This window comes from Mustela lutreola, chromosome 6 (assembly GCF_030435805.1).
Source record: "Mustela lutreola isolate mMusLut2 chromosome 6, mMusLut2.pri, whole genome shotgun sequence".
NCBI classification, from domain to species: Eukaryota; Metazoa; Chordata; class Mammalia; order Carnivora; family Mustelidae; genus Mustela; species Mustela lutreola.
This window is the reverse complement of record NC_081295.1, coordinates 55,801,433-55,821,767: the sequence shown is the minus strand read 5'-3', so window position 1 is coordinate 55,821,767 and position 20,335 is coordinate 55,801,433. Positions and strand designations below refer to the sequence as shown.

General features: G+C 34.8%; 1 protein-coding gene across 5 annotated transcripts in view; it reads left to right on the top strand.

Annotated features, from left to right (window-relative positions):
- STXBP5 (syntaxin binding protein 5) overlaps window positions 1-20,335 on the top strand; it is a 178,254-nt gene that overhangs the window by 84,042 nt on the left and 73,877 nt on the right. For all 5 annotated transcript variants that reach the window (XM_059177310.1, XM_059177307.1, XM_059177309.1 and 2 more), the window contains exon 10: window positions 19,973-20,127. In XM_059177310.1, the coding sequence (XP_059033293.1) occupies window positions 19,973-20,127 (155 nt within the window). The remainder of the gene's footprint in view (window positions 1-19,972; window positions 20,128-20,335) is intronic.

Here is a 20,335-nt window from a genome sequence, read left to right as displayed (position 1 = left end):
CTATATAAGAATATGAAAAAAACACAGGGGCACCTGGATGGCTCAGTCAGCTAAGCATCTGACTCTTGATTTTGGCTCAGGGTTGTGAGGTTGAGCCCCACCCATGTTGGGCTTCGTGCAGGGTGATTCTCTCTTTTTCTGTACCCCCCCTAACCCGCTCCTCCCCTGCTGGCACACAAAACATGTGCGCACACTCTCACACTCTCTCTCTCAAAAAAAAATTCTTTTTGAAAAAACCAGAACAGACTAATAAAAACTCAGGATACATTTATAATACTCTAGTTCTGAAAATATCTAAAAGTTTATTTCAATAACATCCACAAACTTGCTACCAGTGAGTTTCCCCAACTGCTACTAGAAGTGTATCCATTGAGAGAACCCTAACTTTCTGAAGCCCCAAAACAAACTCCCTCATGCAAAAAGATTTTTTCCCCCAGAATGCAAGTCTTGCTCTTAGTTTTTCTTTCTAAACTCTAGATTTTTCTTAAATAACTGTGTCTATGCAATAATCCATAGTAACACTTATGCTGTGCTTACTGTTTGCCAGACACTATTCTAGGTGCTTTATACATCTTAATTTATTTAATCTTAGGAAGCATTCTATGAGGCAGGTATTACTACCTTTGGCATATAGATGAGGAAACTGAAACGAAGACATTGAGTAACTTGCCCAAAGTCATACAGGCCATGAGTGGAAGACCCCAGATTTAATTAAGTCTGTACTCTTACTTTACTTCCTTTTTAATGAAACCTACTCTCTGTTCACATTAACCACCAAGCCCCAAGATCATATAATACCTGCAGATCTCCCAGCAACAATTGCTTTGCTAACCTGTCGGATAAAACGGTGATGAAGAAACTCACCAATTTAGTCACAGATATGTTGACCATTGAGAATAATATTTTAGAATCTAGTATCTACATCAATAAATGTGTTTATATTGTCATTTTCTATCATGCATGGAGCTTTCTCTTTTTATTTTCTTGGCACCAGTGTATTAGAGTCAACAAATGTTTCATATTCATTCTCTCTCCCTCTCTCCATCCCAGTTGATGGTAAGCCATAGCAACCAGAAGAGACTCATTCAGATAGCATGCCACTTTCAGAAACAGAAGTAGTTCCCTTTTGTATTGTCTTAACAATTCTCATTGCCTTACTTGAGATGAAACTAGCTTCTTGTCTTTGGAGCTCAAGACTTACTTAGATGGCTTGGCTTCCAAGAACAAAGAAGAAAAAACTAGATGAACAACATTTGTTATTGGACTTTTATAAGCCAGCTATTCTGCTATGCAGTTTGAATGCATTACCTTCCATAATTCTAACAACACTTTGAAATAGGCACCTTTATCATCTGTATTTACAGATATAAATAATAAGTTTTGGCTTAAGTTAACTTGTCCTACAAAGTAGCAGAGCTGGAATTTGAGCTCAGGTTGACTCCAGAGATAGAGTTGAACACTTTCACAAGTTAAGATGGATTAGGATAGAATTGTCCTAATGATTCAGAGGTTGCTTGGTTTGCCAAGAACTGGTTTTTTATTTTATTTTTTAAGTAATCTCTACTCCCAGTATAGGGCTTAAGCTCATAACCCTGAGATCAAGAGTTGCATGTTCTACCAACTGAGCCAGCCAGGTGCCTCCAAGATTTCTTTTTTAAATTTGCTAGTTTATCAGATCATCTTCCTTAATTTAACATTAAATCCTACTCAATATCAGTAATCATATTAATGTGAACTAAGAGGAGATCTGTTTGTGTCTGTCTAATAGGGTGGATAACTTAATGTAAGTAACCTTAGCTACTCAGAGAACTAGAGAGCTTCATAGATCACTTCTAGGCTACAAATTCTGATTTGACAAAGTCCAGGTTTGGGTTTTATGGTATCCCCTTGTGGTAATGGCATTTGATCTTAACACTGTTTAGGAAAAATCCCTAAGTCGATTTATAATTAATTGTATCTAATAAGAGAAGACATCTTTGAGCCCACAGATTTAAAATTTCATTTTAAATTTCTCAGCAGATAATGTTTCCTTTTCTCTTGTTACTTTTCCCAAGTTGGTGAGAGAGTTTCAATTTTAGGTTGGCTAATTCTCATTTTGTCACTGTCCTCAAAGGTATTCTTATGACCTACCCCAGATTTATCTGTATTATCTTCGGTCTCTCAAAACATGAACACTTTCTCCTAGCCTTAATCTCCAGACCTCTTATCTAACTTAAATAAATTACCATTCACTTTCTTAATTTTAAGATAACATTTGACTTACATTCCCTAACACTGTAATTGTATAATCCCACATAGCTAGACAACAAAGACTACTAGATTAATGGCTCTATCTTCTGATATTAGAATACCTTATTTAGCAGCTGTATGGAGATTGGGGTTTGTCTGTGGCTTCTATGAATTTAAAGCACTAAGATTCCTCTGTTTTTAAGTTTTTCACTAAATTAGTTTTTTTTAAAGATTTATTTATTAAAGCACAAGTGAGAGGTGGAGGGAGAGGGAGAAGCAGACTCCTTGATGAGCAGAGAGCCCCACGTGGGGCTCGATCCCAGGACCCTGAGATCATGACCTGGGTGGAAGGCAGAGGTTTAACTGACTGAGCCAACCAGGTGCTCCCTTAAATTGGTTTTTAACTCATTGTTAAGTTAAAACTGATATAACTTACTAAGTCTGCTGATAAATGCATTTTGTGATACATCTGTATATCACTGGCAAGTTTTATTTGGTAACTATATTTGAAAATAAACCTGTATTAAGCCCTTGAGGTACATTTAACCAGTGGTGGTTGCTGAAATGAAGGTGAAGAAAAAGCTGTAAGAAAAAGGAGTGCATTCATAATGGTTCCAACAGCTCAGAACCCTTTATACAACTGACGCTCTCAGCACTGGTATTTTATTTTGAAAAACACAAAAGTGAAGATGTAGAAAAAGGAGGACTAGTAGATTTTGAACAGAAAAACAAAAGCAAAAACAAAAACTAAAATAAAACATTCCCAGAACACATCCTTGAAGTGTTTGTAGGAGAGAGTAAGTAAGTAAGTAAGTAAGCCTTGTTTGCTGCTATAGAAAGATAGGTTAGAATGATAACAGAAGGAAGATCGGAGGATACTCATTGTAAGAGGAATTAATTTGTAAGAATATTTTATTAGCCTTGATTCAAACATGAGCCAGGATGTAGGAACATCAAAAGAAGGAAAAAGAAATGGGTAGATTAACAAAAAATGCTGGTTTATTTATTTATTTATTTTTTAAGCACTGCTTTAGAACATGTGTTTAGTGTATTCGACAATAGATAAAAATAGCATTTACATTTCATCAGGAAGAGTAAGACACAATTTTGTTTTCATTGTAACTTGAGGAAGAACTCCATATGACAAATGGCAGAAAAGAAAGAACTGTTGGAATAGATGGTGCTGAAAATGAAAAGGAAATAATTTGGGCAGAAAGTTTTAGAGTGAATTTCTCAGGATTAATTCAAAGTACAGGTGAAGAAGATAATTTTCTTTCTGAATACTAAAAGCATTGTCATATGATTATATGATCTGGATTCTTCTGAAAAAATTTTTTTGGCTACAGAACTAAAAGTCTTAGGATTAAGGTAAGTTTTGGGTTCTGAAAAGGAACCCCGAAATCAGTAAAGTAGATGATGAGTAAAAAGTGCAGTGATAGAGGGGTGGGGTATGCTGGCCAAAGGATGGAGTGAAGCTGGAGGAATCAAATGATGGAAGATAAGACTTTTGGGCCCTTTCTGTGGGGACCAACACAGTTAAGCACTTGGTAACCATTGCCGAATGGATGATTTTATTTTTAAGTAACCTCTATGCCAAACTTGGGGCTTGAGCTCACCACCCTGAGATCAAGAGTCATGGAGGGCATGTATTGCGTGGAGCACTGGGTATCGTATATAAACAATGAATGTTGGAACACTGAAAAGAAATAAAATAAAATAAAATGAAAATAAATAGATAAAATGAAAATGCTCTTACATTGTTTGGGTAACAAAATTACAATTGCAAAAAAAAAAAAGAGAGAAAAGAAAAAGTCACGTGATCTTCCAACTGAGCAATCCAGGCACCCCTGTAAATTTCATTTTTAACCAGTATTATCTTCTTCTCTAGACTGTTTTTAGAAGTACCTAAGTTTGTTTCTTTTTTATTATAACATTAAATAAAATCTTCACAAAAGAAACATATTACCTGTAATTTCATTATTTGAAACAAATCTTTTTCTTCTGTTCATTTTCCCTCAATCTTTTTTTCAGTTACATACACATTTTGACTTAATTATATTCTTAGAGCATATTCGGTCTGGTGAATTTTTTTTCCTACTTAACATGTCTAAAATATTACTAGTTTTTATCTATTCCTTAAAATAATTTTAAAGCTTATGTGCTTTACACAGACATTTTTCCCTTTGGCTGAACATTTAGTTTTTGATATTATAATCACGTTTTTCATATTACAGATAAAAATATAGTAGTGAACAGATTCTCTTTTTTGATGTTATAGTTAATTCAACAGATTTTTTTTTAAACAGTTGTACTGTTTCTTTACAGTAAACTTCCAATGGTGAAATTTTGAGGATAAAAGATTTTTATGAATCTTGACAAGTTCCCACATTGCTTCTTGAAAGTATCTGTGTGCACTTCAAAGACTTAGTATAAACTGTAACATTTTCATCATTCTCATCAATGGGAGATGTTTTTGTTTTAGTAACTTCCTTACCTTAAAAGTAAGCATTTATGCTTTGGAATCGTATTATATTTTGTCACCACAGTGTGAACTCCTAAATGATTACTGTTATAATAGAAAAGGCAACCTGCTCTGATAATAGGGATCTGACGTTAAATTTGCTTCCATCTGCATATTAAGTGGTGTTTCATAAAAATTTTACAACTTAATTTTTGGCAAGCAGTCATCCAGCTCAGATATTATGTTTTGGCAGGGACCAATGTTATTTATATGTTTATCCATGCCCCTCTATCTAGAAATAGATGAATTTAACAAAGTTGCCATGTATAGTTCATGTAATCACAAATATTCTGCATGACAAAGACTTAATTGAAGGTTTTAGATTTCTTTTTTTGAAAAAAATGCCTGATTGTTAACACAAATTCTTTCATTTGAATTGATACTAGAAAAAAAAAAAAGTAATGGACTAATACAGTTTGCTATAGGGCCATATAAATTTCATGTATCCTAACCATACTGGATCATGAAACTATAATACATCAAAACCCCAAAGGATAATTTTTCTGGAATTTTTAATGGCTGATACTCATTTTGGTAACACATCTTCCATTTCTGAAATCCTAAAATAGAATTTTAAAACCTTATACTTATTTTTTTTTAAGCTAGTGGTTTTTGATGTGTATTATTTATAAGAAGGCACAGCTTCATTTCAAATCTAATTGTTTCCAAAATTATCTCTTACTTGTTAAGGATATTCAGATAGTCCTTTCTTACACTTTGTTTTTTTACACTTTCTTACACTTTTTTCTACTGCTGAAGTTCATTCTTAGCTTTTCTGTGGTTTCTTCTTTTAGAGCCAGCTCTTCTTCATCATCTAAATTGGTTCTCTGTTGCATCCATAAAGCCTTATGGCTTGTTCAAACTAATTTAAGGATAGGTTTCCATCATTATTCATCCTAATCTGCTTTTTTTTTTTCCATCTCTAAAATGCATCTACTTATGATCTGTGCATGGACTGAATATCTTCGTGATGGTTCACTAATTGTTCTAGTCCTGGGCTGCTTATAATATATATTGATATCAGCTTATATGCTTTAGGTTATGTTTTTCAAGGGGACAGGGATCAAATCCATGTAAGACCTTGTCTACAGTAAATGATTTTTTTAAAAAAGATTGTATTTATTTATTTGACAGGCAGAGATCACAAGTAGGCAAAGAGGCAGGGGGAGGCAGGCTCCCCGATGACCAGAGAGCCCGATGCAGGGCTTGATCCCAGGACCCTGACACCATGACCTGAGCCGAAGGCAGAGGCTTTAACCCACTGAGCCACCCAGGTGTCCCTGATTTTGAAAACTGTGCAATGTTCTTTCAGAGATAGGCTTTGAAATCATACTTGTAACACTCTGAACTTCATGTATAGTTCATGTAATCACAAATATTCTGCATGACAAAGACTTAATTGAAGGTTTTAGATTTCTTTTTTTGAAAAAAATGCCTGATTGTTAACAAAAATTCTTTCATTTGAATTGATACTAGAAAAAAAAAAAGTAATGGACTAATACAGTTTGCTGTAGGGCCATATAAATTTCATGCATCCTAACCATACTGGATCATGAAACTATAATACATCAAAACCCCAAAGGATAATTTTTCTGGAATTTTTATGGTTAGGTTATGTCTACCAAATTCTGAACTTTTATCTCATTGACTTACCATGTTGATAGCTTAAGTTTATTTTGCTTTCCAGTTTAATGTCAGCACCAGAATGGATGCTTTGCCCTGGAAAGCACAGGTAGAGAAGAGCTGTGTTGCCATAGACATGACAACTTCATTTTAATAGCTTTTGTTATTACTGTCAGCCTTTGATGGTTACAAGAGAATATTATAATTCTTCTAAATTTATTAAGATTCATGACATTTTCAGTTTATAGGGGCACTTAAGCTTCTGCCTTCAAGTTTAGGAAGATGTTCTAAGAATTTTTTTTTTCTTAAGTGAGGACTGTAGAATTCATGGAGTCTTTTTCTTTCTTATCTCCAAGTTGAGTCTTGCCAGCCACTCATTTACATGAATTTCACATGTTAGAGGACATGTTATTTAGCACGTTATTGCTATGTAACCCCTAAGTTCTTATAGTTTGACTGGTAATGAGAAATCATAAAGGCTTCAGTGAATCTTCATCATTGTATTAATGGTCAAAAGACCATAATTTAGAGAAGAATGCCATTTTATTTCTTTGTATGGTACTAATAGAGTCCCTGTTAATAAACTTAAGCTTACTTATTATTACCTTTATTATAATACCCTTTTATATTATTATATCATCTCTTAATAATTACAACCAATTGTTTTAACTTGTATTAAATGAAAGCCTGTCATGATTGTCAATTTTCTTTTGTGTGGGCTTAATTTTTATGTGTATACTATCAGTCCCTAAACTGGTCTCAGGACCCTTTACACTCAGTTATTGAGAACCCCAAACATCTTCTACTTTATATGGGTTTTAACTATTGATATTTACCCTACTAGAAATAAAGTTTAGAATTTAAAAAATACTTATTAATTCATTGAAAAATAATAATCCCTGGATGCCTGGGTGGCTCAGTGGGTTAAAGCCTCTGCCTTTGGCTCAGGTCACGATCTCAGGGTCCTGGGATTGAGTCCAGCATCGGGCTCTCTGCACAGCAGGGAGCCTGTTTCCTCCTTTCTCTCTGCCTGCCTCTCTGCCTACTTGTGATCTCCCTCTGTCAAATAACTAAATAAAATCTTAAAAAAAAACCTAAAAACAAAATCTAACTAAAAACATCTTTATTAAAAAAAAAAAAAACCCTAGCATGTTAAGATAAGTAAAACATTTTAAAATAACTCCTTCTAAAAATGTACTAGAATTGTTTATTTTGGAAATTTCTTTCAAGTGTAGTGTAATAGATTACAGCTAAAATCTCAGATCTGCTTCTACAGTCGGTCTTTTGTAATGTTCTTCTAATTGAGGCATACAAAGAAAATTCAGGTTTACAGAGGTATGTAGTTTGACTTTTAAAAGCCATCAAAAGAAATGAAATCTTGCCATTTGCAACAACATGGATGGAACTAGAGCGTTTCATGCTTAGCAAAATAAGTCAAGCAGAGAAAGACAACTATCATATGATCTCCCTGATATGAGGAAGTGGTGATGCAACATGGAGGCTTAAGTGGGTAGAAGAAGAATCAATGAAACAAGATGGGATTGGGAGGGAGACAAACCATAAGTGACTCTTAATCTCACAAAACAAACTGAGGATTGCTGGGGGGAGGGTTTTGGGAGAAGGGGTTGGATTATGGACATTGGGGAGGGTATGTGATTTGGTGAGTGCTATGAAGTGTGTAAACCTGGTGATTCACAGACCTGTACCCCTGGGGATAAAAATATATGTTTATAAAAAATAAAAAATTAAAAAAAAATAAAATAATGGTAAATATTCTTTGCCACTACACCCAAACTTGACAAGTAGTAGATTCTTAAACATTGGTTGTAGTGGGAGATCTGAATTGCTTATTGGTAAATTTTTTTACTCTCTCCCATGAGAATTCTTTGATCTTTCAGCACTTGAAGTGACTCTTTCACTCTTGGATGCTTTTGTAACATCATGGCACTGATAAATAGGAAAATACTGTTTGACTCTTTCATATCTTCTAGTATTGAGGCATTTCATTATATATCTTTAAATTGCTGAAATCACCACTGATCTCTTGAGGAAAATCTTGAAGTATTGGGAAACTGTGAAATTCATGGCAGATAGAAGTTCCCAAACTCTTGATTTTTACTTGAAAGCCCAGACTTTATCATCGTAAATAATGCCAGTTGCTTTTCCTAATATAAGATTAACTTCATTCATTTTTGGGAAGATGACTGTCAATTACCCAAACCTAAATTATAGTTTATTAGTCATCCTGTAAGCAAAAATAATAGATAGTTTAGCTTACAACTCTGACAACTGTACAAGTGCTTTTCTGGAAATAACTGTCCAATTCAGTGTATAGAAGTGCTTTGTGTATATTTTTATTTCCCTAACACAACATTAGAAAGACATATTAAGGATCAGTATTTAAAATTAGTCATTTTACTACTTCACCAAAGACCTTTGGAAGTGGAAGGGGAAAAATCCTTTTAAGGTAAAGCAATGAGGAATAAAATGAGTAGACTAGATTGGTGCCATTGCTTTGGTTCATGCTGAGATACCAGGAGTTGAATCCACCTACTATTACTTTTGTGCCATCAGTGCAAATATCACACAGTGAAAAGGCCAATAGTGTCTTAATACCATAATGAAGTAGTTTTACCCTCGACCTTTTGAAAAGGATCCTGGAAACCCTTAGGGATTCACAGACCACATTCTCAGTATCACTCTTGTATACTTCATGGCAATTTATAGAAGTGTTTGGAGATTCCACATTTTTGATAACTAAAAAGATATGTATTAAGGCTCATTACTATAACTTTTCATGAAAATTATATCAATAAAATAAACATAACAATATTAAAATCTTAATTTTATGTAAATACTGCAATATACAAATCTACTAAATCTATACCATTGTTAAATTGCTCATTTAGACAAAAACTTGTCTAAATCATGTTCCTTTATTTTTTCCCCCCAAACTTCTATCTTTTTATCTATATTAGCAAAGGAGAGTATTAGGGTTAGTCACTAGTGAAACATAGCTTCGAGGTGGCTACTCTGGTTCTCAGAGAGTCCTCTTAAAATTGGCAGAGGTACAGATATGAACTAGAAGGACACTGGAATATTATCATCATGGTGCCAGTAAAGTAATTGTCACTTCCTGAGAATGCATTTTGTACTGGGCATTGTAATAAGCCATGTATATGCAATGTGATTTTATAATAACTCTATGAGGTATATCAGAAGAGAAAACTGAGGCTCAGATAATTAAAATAAGTTGTTCAATCCTCATAGGTACAAAGTAATAGAGCTAGGATCTGAACATAGATGTCTTCTTCCAAAACTTGGGTTATGACCTATTGTGCTTCTCTGCATTCAGTTCCTTATCATAATGGTTTATTCTTATGCTACCTTGTTATTTTCACGTTTACTCAAAAAGGTCCCTGGTGAAAACTTGTTATAACTAAGCAGTAGTTCTCTTATCAAATAGTTGTTTTAAAGAATTCCATGGCTTCTGAATTAACTTCAGGGTGTGAGGGAGTTTGGCACCTTGCAGTGAGGTCTTCAGTGACATCTTCACATACCTCCCTGGTCATGATAGAGTAAGTCAAAGGAGTATCCTTAGAAGGCTTAACTTTTTCTTTTCTAGACTAGTGCTACTCCAGGTATGGTGCATGAATGGTTCCAGTCAGCTAACTCTCTGAGACAAAATACAGAAATCAAAAGTAAGAGTATGGAAACTTGAATACCATTTGATATTACCACAACATCTGTGGACACATTTAGTTGTTTTTCTTTCTTTTTTTTTTTTTTTTAGACTTTAATTTTTTTTATTTTTTATAAACATATATTTTTATCCCCAGGGGTACAGGTCTGTGAATCACCAGGTTTACACACTTCACAGCACTCACCAAATCACATACCCTCCCCAATGTCCATAATCCCACCCCCTTCTCCCAAACCCCCTCCCCCCGGCAACCCTCAGTTTGTTTTGTGAGATTAAGAGTCACTTATGGTTTGTCTCCCTCCCAATCCCATCTTGTTTCATTTATTCTTCTTCTACCCACTTAAGCCTCCATGTTGCATCACCACTTCCTCATATCAGGGAGATCATATGATAGTTGTCTTTCTCCGCTTGACTTATTTCGCTAAGCATGATACGCTCTAGTTCCATCCATGTTGTAGCAAATGGCAAGATTTCATTTCTTTTGATGGCTGCATAGTATTCCATTGTGTATATATACCACATCTTCTTGATCCATTCATCTGTTGATGGACATCTAGGTTCTTTCCATAGTTTGGCTATTGTGGACATTGCTGCTATAAACATTCGGGTGCACGTGCCCCTTTGGATCACTACATTTGTATCTTTAGGGTAAATACCCAATAGTGCAATTGCTGGGTCATAGGGCAGTTCTATTTTCAACATTTTGAGGAACCTCCATGCTGTTTTCCAGAGTGGCTGCACCAGCTTGCATTCCCACCAACAGTGTAGGAGGGTTCCCTTTTCTCCGCATCCTCGCCAGCATCTGTCATTTCCTGATTTGTTGATTTTAGCCATTCTGACTGGTGTGAGGTGATATCTCATTGTGGTTTTGATTTGTATTTCCCTGATGCCGAGTGATATGGAGCACTTTTTCATGTGTCTGTTCGCCACCTGGATGTCTTCTTTGCAGAAATGTCTATTCATGTCCTCTGCCCATTTCTTGATTGGATTATTTGTTCTTTGGGTGTTGAGTTTGCTAAGTTCTTTATAGATTCTGGACACTAGTCCTTTATCTGATATGTCGTTTGCAAATATCTTCTCCCATTCTGTCAGTTGTCTTTTGATTTTGTTAACTGTTTCCTTTGCTGTGCAAAAGCTTTTGATCTTGATGAAATCCCCGTAGTTCATTTTTTCCCTTGCTTCCCTTGCCTTTTGCGTTGTTCCTAGGAAGATGTTGCTGCGGCAGAGGTCGAAGAGGTTGCTGCCCGTGTTCTCCTCAAGGATTTTGATGGATTCCTTTTGCACATTGAGGTCCTTCATCCATTTTGAGTCTATTTTTGTGTGTGGTGTAAGGGAATGGTCCAATTTCATTTTTCTGCATGTGGCTGTCCAATTTTCCCAGCACCATTTATTGAAAAGGCTGTCTTTTTTCCATTGGACATTCTTTCCTGCTTTGTCGAAGATTAGTTGACCATAGAGTTGAGGGTCTATTTCTGGGCTCTCTATTGATCTATGTGTCTGTTTTTGTGCCAGTACCATGCTGTCTTGATGATGACAGCTTTGTAATAGAGCCTGAAGTCCGGAATTGTGATGCCACCAACGTTGGCTTTCTTTTTCAATATCCCTTTGGCTATTCGAGGTCTTTTCTGGTTCCATATAAATTTTAGCATTATTTGTTCCATTTCTTTGAAAAAGATGGATGGTACTTTGATAGGAATTGCATTAAATGTGTAGATTGCTTTAGGTAGCATAGACATTTTCACAATATTTATTCTTCCAATCCAGGAGCATGGAACATTTTTCCATTTCTTTGTGTCTTCCTCAATTTCTTCCATGAGTACTTTATAGTTTTCTGAGTATAGATTCTGTGTCTCTTTGGTTAGGTTTATTCCTAGGTATCTTATGGTTTTGGATGCAATTGTAAGTGGGATTGACTCCTTAATATCTCTTTCTTCTGTCTTGCTGTTCGTGTAGAGAAATGCAACTAATTTCTGTGCATTGATTTTATATCCCGACACTTTACTGAATTCCTGTATAAGTTCTAACAGTTTTGGAGTGGAGTCTTTTGGGTTTTCCACATATAGTATCATATCATCTGCGAAGAGTGATAATTTGACTTCTTCTTTGCCGATTTGGATGCCTTTAATTTCCTTTTGTTGTCTGATTGCTGAGGCTAGGACCTCTAGTACGATGTTGAATAGCAGTGGTGATAATGGACATCCCTGCCGTGTTCCTGACCTTAGCGGAAAAGCTTTCAGTTTTTCTCCATTGAGAATGATATTTGCGGTGGGTTTTTCATAGATGGCTTTGATGATATTGAGGTATGTGCCCTCTATCCCTACACTTTGAAGAGTTTTGATCAGGAAGGGATGTTGTACTTTGTCAAATGCTTTTTCAGCATCTATTGAGAGTATCATATGGTTCTTGTTCTTTCTTTTATTGATGTGTTGTATCACATTGACTGATTTGCGGATGTTGAACCAACCTTGCAGCCCTGGAATAAATCCCACTTGGTCATGGTGAATAATCTTTTTAATGTACTGTTGAATCCTATTGGCTAGTATTTTGTTGAGTATTTTCGCATCTGTGTTCATCAAGGATATCGGTCTATAGCTCTCTTTTTTGGTGGGATCCTTGTCTGGTTTTGGGATCAAGGTGATGCTGGCCTCATAAAATGAGTTTGGAAGTTTTCCTTCCATTTCTATTTTTTGGAACAGTTTCAGGAGAATAGGAATTAGTTCTTCTTTAAATGTTTGGTAGAATTCCCCCGGGAAACCGTCTGGCCCTGGGCTTTTGTTTGTTTGGAGATTTTTAATGACTGTTTCAATCTCCTTACTGGTTATGGGTCTGTTCAGGCTTTCTACTTCTTCCTGGTTCAGTTGTGGTAGTTTATATGTTTCTAGGAATGCATCCATTTCTTCCAGATTGTCAAATTTATTGCCATAGAGTTGCTCATAGTATGTTCTTATAATAGTTTGTATTTCTTTGGTGTTAGTTGTGATCTCTCCTCTTTCATTCATGATTTTATTTATTTGGGTCCTTTCTCTTTTCTTTTTGATAAGTCGGGCCAGGGGTTTATCAATTTTATTAATTCTTTCAAAGAACCAGCTCCTAGTTTCGTTGATTTGTTCTATTGTTTTTTTGGTTTCTATTTCATTGATTTCTGCTCTGATCTTTATGATTTCTCTTCTCCTGCTGGGCTTAGGGTTTCTTTCTTGTTCTTTCTCCAGCTCCTTTAGGTGTAGGGTTAGGTTGTGTACCTGAGACCTTTCTTGTTTCTTGAGAAAGGCTTGTACCGCTATATATTTTCCTCTCAGGACTGCCTTTGTTGTGTCCCACAGATTTTGAACCGTTGTATTTTCATTATCATTTGTTTCCATGATTTTTTTCAATTCTTCTTTAATTTCCCGGTTGACCCATTCATTCTTTAGAAGGATACTGTTTAGTCTCCACGTATTTGGGTTCTTTCCAAACTTCCTTTTGTGGTTGAGTTCTAGCTTTAGAGCATTGTGGTCTGAAAATATGCAGGGAATGATCCCAATCTTTTGATACCGGTTGAGTCCTGATTTAGGACCGAGGATGTGATCTATTCTGGAGAATGTTCCATGTGCACTAGAGAAGAATGTGTATTCTGTTGCTTTGGGATGAAATATTCTGAATATATCTGTGATGTCCATATGGTCCAGTGTGTCGTTTAAGGCCTTTATTTCCTTGCTGATCTTTTGCTTGGATGACCTGTCCATTTCAGTGAGGGGAGTGTTAAAGTCCCCTACTATTATTGTATTATTGTTGATGTGTTTCTTTGATTTTGTTATTAATTGGTTTATATAGTTGGCTGCTCCCACATTGGGGGCATAGATATTTAAAATTGTTAAATCTTCTTGTTGGACAGACCCTTTGAGTATGATATAGTGTCCTACCTCATCTCTTATTATAGTCTTTGGCTTAAAATCTAATTGATCTGATATAAGGATTGCCACTCCTGCTTTCTTCTGATGTCCATTAGCATGGTAAATTCTTTTCCACCCCCTCACTTTAAATCTGGAGGTGTCTTTGGGCTTAAAATGTGTTTCTTGGAGGCAACATATAGATGGGTTTTGTTTTTTTATCCATTCTGATACCCTGTGTCTTTTGACAGGGGCATTTAGCCCATTCACATTCAGGGTAACTATTGAGAGATATGAATTTAGTGCCATTGTATTGCCCGTAAGGTGACTGTTACTGTACTATATAGTTGTTTTTCTTACAAAAAAAAAAAAAAGAGATTTTCAATGAATTAGATTTTTTTAAATAGTTCTTAACCACAGACAGTTTAAAGAAGCATTGTTTGAAACTGTAGCACTCCATGATTTAAAAAGTGCTTTTAATTCGTCTTCCTATATTTTAGGTTTTCTTTTTTGCTTCTCAGCCCTTAAAAATTCATTTTTTGAAACCCTCGTTTTTGATTATTTCATTTTGATTTGATACTTCAAAAAACTTAGCCTTTAGCTTTTATGTGAAATGTAAGCAATTTGACAACAAATATGAGATCATAGTTGTGTAGATTTTTCTTAAGACTATTCAAATTAGATAATCATAATTTGGAATTGGAATTTGAACTGAGAATCTTAGAAATTTGATGTACGGTCTCATAAAAGTCATATATTCATTCAATAAAAAGCTAAGCACTAGGGGGCACCTTGACAGCTCAGTTGGTCAAGCAGCTGATTCTTGATTTCAGCTCAGGTCATGATCTCAGGTGTTGTGAGATCAAGTCCTGTGTTGGTACTGGGCTTGGAGCCTACTTAAGATTTCCTCCCTTATGCTTCCTCTGCTCCTTACAAACCCCAAATAAAGTTGAGCACTGAGGTTTGAGTAGTAAAGAGAAGATATTTGTTAGCTTTCAAGAGCCAAGGTGTAATTCTGTTCGCCAAATTTATAGTTAAGTGTTTCCTTTGAAATAGAAGGGCACATCTGCATTTGATGAAAGTTGGAGAATTTAATAAAGTTAGTAATGTAAATTAAGGACATAAGAGAGAATTTGGAGCTTAAATTCCAATTTAAAAAATACATAGAAGTAGTGAATAATACAGGTGGCAGTACTATTTATGCAGAAAGAGTATCAGAACAGCACAACAGTTACATTTCAAACTACTTTAGGCAGTGTTTATTACCAAATTTGGCCAAATATTACCAAATCCTACAGCATTTCTGATTGTAAGTCCTAGTATTAGTGACCATCTGAGTGATAGGTTTAGTGGTATTTAAATATGTATTTGTTAAACACTTTTTGGCATCCTTAGCTAGGGCCTGGGGATGCAGAGGTAATTTTACTCTTTGTTTCCTAAAGGATCTCACAATACAAAGGGAAACTAGATAAACAATGATATTTGTTTTGGTAAATGCTGAGAAGAAGTAGGCACAGGATTCTAGGAACACAGAAAGGGAACCAAGCACAATCAGGGTGGATGGATCAGGGAAGGTTTTTCTGAGGAGATAGTAATTGGACTGAGTTTTAGAATGCTAAAGTCAAACAGAAAATGAGGGGAAGTGTATCTCAGGCAATAAACAATGTGTGCAAATGCTATTATAATAATTTCAGCTGCAGGTTATTAGGGCCAGAGCTAAAGTTACCTTGGGGCTGATATGGAGGAGACAGGTTCTTAAGATCCTAATACAGGGAACAGGATGCACTTTATAAGATTTGGAGTTGTGTCATCTCTTACCACATATTGCTTTACGCACTGTGTTGTAGCCCCATTGGCCATTTAATTCCTCAGATGTACCAAACTCATTCCTGACTTGGGGTCTTTGCCATTATTCCTGTTACCTAAAATGTGCAACCCTTTTCTCCCAACACCAAGCTCTTTGACTGGCTCCTCTTCATTCCGGCCAGCTCATCTGTCATTACTTCAGGGATCTTTTCTGATCACTCTTACAGTAACTGCTCTGTGTCCTCCCTCACAGTCAGCCTACCATTCCACATTGTTTTATTCTCTTTGTAACACTTGTCCCAATGTGCTTGTTCATGTACACTAGACATGAGTGCACTGTTTTATTCTCAGGAATATAGGTGCTCAAAATAAATTTGAATGAATGGGTAATGTTGTAGAACTGAGCTGAGCAAATTGGTTTTAAAAATGGCTTTTTGGGTAGAAGTACTTCCTTTAACTGAAGAGTGCTTCATATGAAACACAACTTGAGCCAAACCACATATTAAGGCCAGTCTGGGGAGGTTAGAAGACAAAGGAATTAACTAAAAGTGTCCAGCCTCTTAAAAATTTCAATCAGATTATGAAAGGTCTAGGGGCATCTGGGTGGCTCAGTCCCAGTTAAACTTCTGACTCTTCATTTCAACTCAGGTCATGATCCCAGGGTGATGAGATCTAACCCCATGTCAGGCTCCACGCCCCACATGGAACCTGCTTAAGATTCTCTTTTCCTCTCCCTCTGCCTACCCCTGCCTGAGCACATGCATGGCACTTGGTCTCATAAATGAATGAATGAATGAGTGAATGATTAAATGATTAAATAAATTATTAAAATGTCCAGACACCCTTCTAATGCAGTTATCTTCACAAAATGACAGTCTTGAGGAGCGTCCAGTATCATTAAGAGAAATTCTACTGAAATTTGATGTTAAGTTACGGGATAAAAATTATCTTTTCTCCAGGTCTTACTGTAACATCAAAAAAACTAACATTGTGTTTAAAAACAGATTCTCCACCTCCATAATTCATATGCTACCTAGAAATAATCTAGATTTCTAGAGTTTTTTATATAATTCTAAATGCCAACAAAACAGTTTATGTAATTTTCAATATCTAGTATTAAAATACTTATCATTGCATTTATGACTACTTATTGTAAAGTATTCATCTCATTAATATTTACCCTTCAAAGTTTGGTTCTTTATAAAGAAAAAATATAATCTCTTGGGTGTTCATAAGTCAGGTGATTCCTGCCTGGCAAACTTAGATTATTTTTTTTAAAAAACAACACATAAGATATAAGGGAAAAAAATGTATTTAAATGTATACATATATGTATGCATATATATATATACACACACACACATGCATTTATTGCTAGATTTGGGGAACTTTTATTATGAAAAAGAATATTAACTTGGTATCTCTTTGAAACTGCTTCTTTTTTTTTTTTTTTTTTTCAAAGATTTTATTTATTTATTTGACAGAGAGAAATCACAAGTAGTTGGAGAGGCAGGCAGAGAGAGAGAGAGGAGGAAGCAGGCTCCCTGCTGAGCAGAGAGCCCCATGTGGGACTCGATCCCAGGACGCGAGATCATGACCTGAGCCGAAGGCAGCGGCTTAACCCACTGAGCCACCCAGGCGCCCCTGAAACTGCTTCTTACTCATATTTTTTTATTCTTATATTTTTATCCCTATTTTTTTCATCATATTTTTTTTTCTTTCCTAAGTTTAGAAAAGAAGAGTAGGCAACTTACAAGCCCACTGAATACACACTTAGTTGCCTTTTGAGGATAAACCTACCTAAATGCCATGATGTTATTAAATACCATTATTAACAATTTATCTAATAAACTGGTGACTTACCTGGCAAACCTACCTGATATTTCCATGGGAATTTTATTCTATTATGTAGCTCAGCATCTCCCTGTTTCTGGTTTTTATATTAACAATGCTGCTTTTTTTTTTTTTTTTTTAAGTTGGCTATATGTAAAAGCGTTTATCAGACTATTTTTGAAATATTACTTATAAAATACATGACCCGGGCCTCCAATCTGTAAAAGATGAAGTCAGAGTCTTCATCCTTATTTCTAGTATTTTATATTCAATTGTATGGAAAATTTCAAAGTATGCAAGAGAGGAAGTGTATCCTATTTATTCATTATATGTGGAGCAAAAGGAAAGAAAATTAAATATGCTTTCCTAACTATAGTCATAATAATAACACTATGCAAAGTGATTGAAACAATGTATTGGTATAGTTCTATTTGGGAATTTAACCTTGATTACTGTCACTTAGGTGGAAAAATAATATTAACAAAATCATTTTAGTGGTGAAAAATCTAAATGATAGTGTAAACTAAAGAGTGGTTAGTGTAACATACATATCTGTTAATTCCATTCATATTCATTTATGTATTCATTGTACTAATTGACCAAGTTTTGGATACAGCAAGGAACAAAATGAACAAATCTCCTTGCCCTCATGGAGCTTACAATTTAATGAGAAAAACAATGAACAAAATAAGTTTTAATGATAAATTCTATGAAAAAAACTAAAACAAGGATATATGAAAGTATAGTTTTAAATAAAATACTATACACACATACACTTATCCCATTATATATATCAAAATAGGTAAAATGTTTCAGTATTAAAAAACAATTGAGTTATTTGACCTAATATTTGTATTTCCTTATAAATAACACATTTGTACTACTACTCTAAGTAAATTTTAGTGGAGTTTATTTATTCTAGAGTTTATTTTAGGTAAAAATAAACAATTTAGAAATGTTAATGTTTCCACATACCAAAAGAAGGGGAACTTTCATAATGGATAATAATGGTAATTTGACGATAGTAGTAATAATAAATAAATCTTACCAAAAATATGCTATGTGCTGCACATTGATGCCAGTGCTTTGTGTATATTAATTCAGTAATTGTCAAGGGTATATAGATACCACTCGGTCTCTATAGAGAGGTTAAGCAGCTTTGCAGTATCAGAGCTGAGATTTAATTTAACTTTAGACAGCTTAGTTCCAGAACAAGCACTTTTTTTTTTAAGTAACAAAATATTGCTTTCATCTAATTTTCTTATTATTCACAGCGATATAACAATGGACAAGCAAGCTTCAAGTTAAATATAAGAGCTAGCATTTTTTAAAAAATAATAAGTAATTAAGAACTAGCATTTTTAACAATTCCGTATTATTACATACTGCTTATACCAGATGTGAAGAGGGGGTAGGTGAATCTACTGAACTTAGAATAAATATTCAGAAAGTACCTAAAATATCATGAGGAGATTTAAGAAAATCTTATATCAAACTTTTAAAATCATCTGTTTGATGTACCATAAACAGCTTCCCACCCAACAAATGATGAGACACAGCAGATCAAAGCTAATTCCTTAGAATCAATGAACTCTTACCAAACAATTAGAAAAGGATTACTAATCTAATGAAAATATAGACAAAAAGCATGAATAATCAAGACAAAGATAAATACAGGCCAAAACATATGAAAAGATATTTTTCCTTTTGTATACTTAAGGATACACTTTTAAAAAGTGAATCTAGATAAATCATTAAGTAATGGCTAATAGGGAGACAGTTGTAGAGTAATCAGTAGTGGCAAGCTGGCAGCTAGTGGATGTACATGGGAGCTGTGGTTGGATAGCATACCAGCCAAAATTCCAGAAGTCCTCTAGAAAATGATTTTGAATAACTGTTTTCTCAAGGGTGATTTATAGCTAGTACATTCCTGCTACATCAATGAGAAGTTAATTTGTTACATATAGTGGATGCCTCAGGCCATAAATGCTCTCTTAGATCTGTTGAGAAAGCCTGGTTATTAGGTTTGGAAATAAAGGCTGTATATTCAGGAGTCTTGACTAGTAGAAACACAGAGATAATTTTTTGACAGTTGTATAAAGAGGATTAAAGAAAAAAATTTTAGGGACCAAGGTGAGGTATGAGAGTCAAATGTGGTCAATGTTCATTCTTACTGTAGGTTAATTTTCATGAATTCATGGGAAAAAAAAAAATATATATATATATATGGGTCTTACCAAATGTCATTTAAAAAATCCACGAGTATTCAATTAAATCATGCATTAAGATGTTAGAATTTATTATTTTACTAATTAAAACGTTTACAATACAGCAAGAAAATATAGTGTCCACTATGTTATTTATAATCCTGCCTATGTATTTTATTTTCAGGGAACCTTTTATTATTTTATCAGGAGGTTTGTCCTATGATACTGTAGGAAGAAGACCCTGCTTAACAGTTATGCATGGGAAGAGTACTGCTGTGCTGGAAATGGACTATTCAATTGTTGATTTTCTAACGCTGTGTGAAACACCATACCCAAATGGTAATAAGCTTTGCATCTTTAAAACTCATTCTCTATAGATATCTGCTATTCAGAACAAAGACCTGTAGTTTCCTTGTCTTAGTATGCTGTAATTCTTCTGGGAGAGAGATGCTGTCTTCCTAACTTTGCAAGTTTTATCTCAAAAGTTAATTTTGCTTAATAAGCTTTATCTGGTTAGTATGAGATAGTAGCCTTTAGTGCCACTTAA